The sequence below is a fragment of the Dipodomys spectabilis genome, unplaced genomic scaffold (assembly GCF_019054845.1).
Source record: "Dipodomys spectabilis isolate Male_0828 unplaced genomic scaffold, ASM1905484v1 ptg000495l, whole genome shotgun sequence".
Taxonomy (NCBI): domain Eukaryota; kingdom Metazoa; phylum Chordata; class Mammalia; order Rodentia; family Heteromyidae; genus Dipodomys; species Dipodomys spectabilis.
The window spans coordinates 168646-174467 of NW_024871172.1; the positions used below are offsets into that span (position 1 = coordinate 168646).

The following is a 5822-nucleotide window of genomic DNA, read 5'->3' on the forward strand; positions in this document are numbered from 1 at the left end:
TCCGTGCCCTCCCATGGTTGCTGAGTCACTGTGGTGTTGACACACCTATTCTCAGAGCTGAGCTTGCTTATCTATAAAATGGGACTCTTGCCCACAGGTCCAAATATCAGGGGTTGGGAGCAGGAGAATTACAAGTCCATGGCCCGATTAGGGAGAGACCCGGCTTCAAAATAGAAGGTATTGGTAGCTGGGCACCCATGGCTCAAGCCTGTACTCCTGACTACTCAGGCCACTGACAACAGCAGTTCAAAGCCAGCCTGGGCAGGGAAGTCCATGATACTCAAACTAAAAAAGGCCAAAAGTGGAGCTATGGCTCATGTGGTAGAGTGTTAGCCTTGAGCAAACAGCTCAGGCAGGACTGGTATACCAAAAAAAAAAAAAAGCAATGGGAGGGAGCACCGTGGCTCATGCCAGTAATCATAGCAACCCAGGAGGCCGAGATCTGAGGATCGCAGGTCAAAACCACCCAAAACAGCAAAGTCCACGAGATTTTATCTCCAATTAGCCAGAAGTGGAGCTGTAACGCAAGTGACAGAGCGCGCCTTAAATGGAAAAGCTAGGACACAGCACCCAGGCACTGAGTTCAAGCCACAGGACCAGCCCAAAGTGAATAAAAAGGGCAGTCAGCCCCAGGTCAACCCTAGCACAATTAGAAATAAATCTGTGAATCAATGGGGTCAGCGTGTCCACCGGGGTGACCTGCAGCATGTCTGCTCTGCCTACAACAGGCCTTCACGTCTCCCTCCCCTGGGCTGTTCTTCCCTCTATCGCTTTCGCTGTCCCTAGGCCACAAAATGACTTCCCTGCTTCCAGGTAGAAACTGGGCCAGCAGCTTTGTCCTGTGGGTCAGCACAGGGAAGTGCTGGCTTCTTTTTTGTTTTCCCAGGGCCTGGGTGCTATCTTTTTGCTCAAGACTAGCTTTCTACCACTTTGAGCCACAATTCTACTGATTTTCTGATGGTTAATTGAAGATGAGAATCTAATGGAAGTTCCTGCCCAGGCCGGCTTTGATCCACAATCCTCAGCTCTTGACCTTCTGAATAGGTAGGATTACAGGCGAGAGCCACCAGGACCCAGCCTGTTGTGTGTGTGTGTGTGTTTGTGTGTGTGTGTGTGTCTGTCTGTCTGTCTGTCCGTCTGTCATCGGGCTTGAACTCTGGGCCTGGGTGCTGTCCCTCAGCTCTTCAGCTCAAGGTGAGTGCTCTAACACTTGAGCCACAGCACCACTTCCATTTTTCTGGTGGTTAATTGGAGGTAAGAGTTCTCAGGGACTTTCCTGCTGAGCTGGCATTGATCTGTGATCCTCAGATCTCAGCCTCCTGAGTAGGTAGGATGACAGTTGTTTTTGATGTTGCTCCTCTGGGACCCCTGTCACAGGATCCCCTGTGACCCTCTCCTCCTGACTCACTAGGCAGCCCCAGGGGGCACAGGTGCCCCTTCCTGCCCTCACACTCCTTACCAGTCAGTTATTTTTATCTGAATGGGTTCCCATGTACCCAGTGGGAAGGAGACCCAGCTCATGGAGGTGGCCTGTCTCTCAGACGACTGGGTGGAGACTAGCTGAGAAGATCCCACTCTGGAAGCCCTCCTTGAGTGCTCCTCCAGAGAGCAGCCCCGAGTCCCTGCGGTGGAGTCCCAAGCTCAGAGGCCAGAGGCTGCCCTCAGCAGATCAGTGGACACACTGCATCCAGAGTCAGAATAGCATCCAGCTTTATTAGAGAGCCGGAGTCCGGTGCCCAGCCTGTAAGCAAAGCCAGGACTGCGGGCTCCTGAGGCTCCAGGGGCCCTGGAACCGTGTTCAGGCCAGGGCAGTGACCTCAGGAGTACTCGCTAGTGAACTTGGCATGGAAATGGCTCAGCTTCTCCAACATCAGCCGCAGCTTCTCTATGGGGGGCAGGATGGTCATCCTGAAAGGAGCCAATGGTAAGCCAAGAGGCACAGTGGCCAGGAGCCGACTGTTGGGCTGAGCCTCACCGGAAGTGGTAGGTGCCTTCCCGCTGCCCGAAGCCGCTCCCGGGCACCACGCAGATGCCGGTCTCCTCCAGGAGGCACAGGCAGAAGAACATATCTGGAGCGAGGCCCAGCTCCTGGAGTGGGGGTGCAGAAGGCACAGGTCAGCTGAGAGTCTCGTTTGTTCTTCCCTGCCCCTGCCAGCCCTGCACCCACCTGTGCACGCTGCACGGCGCGTGGGGGCAGCTCAATTCGCGGGAAGGAGTACATGGCACCCTGCACCGGGTTGCAGCGGAGCCCCGGAGTGCTGTTGATGATCTGCTCAGTGAGCCTGGCCTTGGCTGCCAGCTGGGCCAGCACCTCTTGCCTCTCCTGCAGCCACAGAGGGGGTGATCGCGGCCATCTGGGAACACGGCACCCTGAGCCGCCCTGGCCCTCGCCGCCACCACTCACCGCGTGGAACTGTGCAAAGGAGGGGTCGGAAGGGGCAGGTGGACTGACCACCATGTCCACCAGGGCCTGGCCAGCCACTGGTGGACACAGCTGCACGGTCAGCAGCTTCTGCATCTGCCGCTGCACCTCGGGGTCCATGTTCACCACTTCCACGTAGCCACCACGAAACCCACACCTGCCGGGCAGGCGGACACTGAGCAGGGCCCAAGAGAGAGGCCTGCAGCCTCCCACCCGGCCACACGCACTCGCCCATGTAGCCCTTGGAGACGGAATGGAAGGACGCGAGCTCCTGCTGCGCTGCGAACGGCGGCCCCATCTCCATGAGCACCTTCTTGAAGGAGTGGAACTGCGAGCCCTCGGCGTACACGTTGTCCTGGTACACCTGCGGAGGGACTGCGGTCACCAGGCTGGCTGCCTGGCTGCCACCCCGCCTCAGCGTGCCCAGCGCGCACCTCGTCAGCCATCAGGAAGAGCCCCTCCTCAAAGGCGAAGCGGATAATGGCCTCAATGCACTCTCGGGTCTGCACCTGCCCTGGGGTATGGGTACAGCAGCACTGCCGTCACTCGGGCACAGCTCAGGTCCAAGGGACAGTGACCAGGAAGGGAGGGGCAGGGGCAGGGGCAGCGCACCAGTCGGGTTGCCTGGGTTGATGATGCAGAGTGCGCGTGGGTGGCAGTGGTCACGGGCCTGGCGCAAGGCACGCCGCAGCTCGGAGACGTCGAGCGCCCAGGCATGCTCCTCATCCAGATAGTAGTCCACCTGCACAGCATCCAGCTCAGCCAGTGCGGCCGAGTAGAGCGGGTACTGGGGGATGGGAATGAGCACTCCAGTGCGCGTGCAGCCGTGGCCGGACACCAGCAGCTTCAGCACCGTCTGCGAGAAGGACGGACAGCATGGACTGTTTGGACCAGGTCTGCACCCATCTCCCGCTGCGGGCAGCTGCAGCCAGACCAGACTGAGCCAAGCTGGGCATTGCACGCCCTTGCCCAGCCTACCACAATGGCATCGCTGGCCCCTGTGGACAGGAAGATGTTGTTGGGGTCTGCAGGGATGCCTCCGTCCCGCCTCTCGATGTACAGGGCCACATCTTCTCGGATCATCTGGATGCCAGAGCTGATGCTATAGGCTCCTAGACTCGGGGAGTGTAGAGCAAGGTTGGGCCCTCTACAAGCCCTGCGAGGAGCCCTGGGGCTTGGATGCAGTTTGGTGCCGGCACTCACCTATGCTGTGGCCCCCACACACCTGCAGGATGCGCTCAGCCCTGCTCTTGGCATCCTCTGGGAAGTCAGGGCTGCTCAGGAGAGCTGGGTGAACACAGAGGGCCAAGACCTAGGGCAACAGAGTGCTGAGGTCAGGGTGTGTGTGTGGGGGGGGGTGGCAGGACCGGGACGGGACAAGAAGCACAGCGGCCTCACCTGGCGCAGGAAGGTGATGGGCTTCTGCCCCATGGCCTGTGCATCCCCAACGTTGACATGGATGATCTCCGTGAAGGGCTTCTTCACACCCTGCAAGAGGAGCAGGAAGCCATATTGTCTACCACTCTCACAGCTTTTAGACCCCACATGGCCTGGGGCAAACTCAGTAGCCCAGGAGCACAGGAATGATAGCATGGGGCCCAAGCTCATACCTGACGCAACTCCTGTTCCAGCTCCAAGGCTCGCAGCAGTATGGGACCGCGCACTGCGTACTCCACCCTCCGCACGCACGGGTTCATAGTGTCCAGTGTCAGCACCTTCTCCTTTAGCCCCTTCCTTGGAGCTTGGCCTCGATCACTTTCCCTCAGAGCCATGGCTCTGCTCAAGGGGCAGCAGGGAAGGAGCCAGACCTGAGGGGAGGAGGGATCCCTGGTGCAGGCACTCAAGACGGCAGCCTCTTCACAGCAGCCTGTGGCCCCCGCTGAAAGGGAAAGGACTGAGGAGCTGAAGCAGCCCGGGCCAACCCCAACTGCCAGGCACAGCTCTGCCCTCGGGAGCCACAGGGAGTGGGTGAGGCAGCGGGCGGGGCTTGGGGTGAGGCCCAGAACCTCTCAGAGTCCCCGTGATAGGGGAGCAGGAGACCCGCACGGGCAGGAGAGGGGGGAGCTCAGCACTGGGGCCAGTGGGCCTGAGAGCTCAGCAGGGTGGGAGGAGGTGCCAGGATGGCCCCCAAGGCGAGAATGGGGGCCAGGGGCTGCTGGAGATCTACCCAGCAGGGCCCAGCAGAGGCCAGGACTTCTCACCTCCTGTCTTTGCTTGAGCCAGCCAACCTCTCTCCTAGGAAACTGAGACAGGCCTTAAGACCCTGGGGGAGGAGAGCAGAAAGCTCCCACCCGGCTCTACCCAGTTGGCAGCCATGCCTGAAGGCTGCAAGGGTGCTATAGTTTGGACCTTGGTCCCAGATCAGCACTACAAGGGGTTGGGAGGAGGGGCAGGGGACTGGAGACAAGGCAGGCTGACCCTGGACCTTCAGACAACTCACCCTGGACTGCCCACATGCCCTTTCAATGCAGCGCCCCAGGGCTACGCCTGCCAGACATAACCTAAGATACCCTTCTCTTTCATTCCTGATTGGCTGAGGGAGCAGGAAGTGAGCTATGATTGGTCCTCACAGCCCCACCTCTGCTGGCCCTGCAGGGAGCTAGTAATCCCCAGGAGGGTTGGCTACCAAGGCCGCAGGCTGCATCTATTCCTGAAGATCAGGGAGCCAGGCCGCTCAGCTCAGCCATGCAGCAGGCAACTGGTCAAATCCAAGATGAGCCCTGGGCCGCGCCACCTGCCCCTCCAGGCTTGGAGAGTGAACATGCAGAGCCCTGAGGGGGGCCTGGGGGACACATGGACGGACGGACACACTCCCTCTCACCTGGCACCTCCTGGCAGCCTTCCAGCCCACTGACCTGCCTCTCCTGTCCTCAGGCCAGGACATAGGTTACTCCGGGCTGAGCCCAGGCAGGGCCAGCCACCGCCGCTCTCTGGCAGCTTTGGTGGCAGGCAGACCTTTGGCAGCTGCACCACCCCTCTCTAAAGTTAGCCAGCAGCCAGCCCCTGGCCCTTCCCGAGAACTGCCAAGGTCTCCAATCCTCCAACGGTTGAGGAAGGCGGGAGGGGCCCCAGGGCTGACCGGCCGGTGCTCAGAGGGCAAGATGGCAGCTCATCCATTGGGCACCCGGAAGGTGACCGGCCCTCCAGCTTGAGGCCCGAAGGGGCCACACTATGCCAGCCAGCCATGCCCGAGTGGCCGGCTGCTTGTCCCCTGTGCCACCGCGGCTGGGCGGCTGAGGCGGCAGCAGGCCCGAGGTCGCGTTGCACGCCAGGCTGGGGACCCATCCCCCTGGGAAGTGTCTGGCGATGGCCCTGTTCCTGTTCCGCTCGCTGTCCGACCCAAGAGTCCTGTGAGAAACACTGGCAGGCTGGAGTCCCTATTCTGTTTGGTCACCTTCAG

General features: G+C 60.3%; 1 protein-coding gene across 2 annotated transcripts; it reads right to left on the minus strand.

Moving 5' to 3' along the window:
- Positions 1-1693: 1693 nt before the first annotated feature.
- Gpt (glutamic--pyruvic transaminase) lies at positions 1694-4882 on the minus strand. 2 transcript variants are annotated; one of them, XM_042669376.1, is made up of 12 exons: positions 4624-4882; positions 4033-4230; positions 3821-3910; positions 3626-3734; positions 3401-3534; positions 3035-3278; positions 2857-2936; positions 2650-2786; positions 2405-2579; positions 2168-2323; positions 1976-2088; positions 1694-1908 (listed from the first exon to the last, which is right to left on the minus strand). In XM_042669376.1, the coding sequence occupies exons 2-12, from the start codon at positions 4192-4194 to the stop codon at positions 1818-1820; spliced, it is 1491 nt and encodes a 496-aa protein (XP_042525310.1). In that variant the 5' UTR covers positions 4195-4230; positions 4624-4882; the 3' UTR covers positions 1694-1817. The 2 variants fall into 2 exon arrangements, with proteins under 2 accessions (XP_042525310.1, XP_042525309.1); XM_042669375.1 differs by having other exon boundaries at positions 4033-4301; positions 4624-4881.
- Positions 4883-5822: the final 940 nt, after the last annotated feature.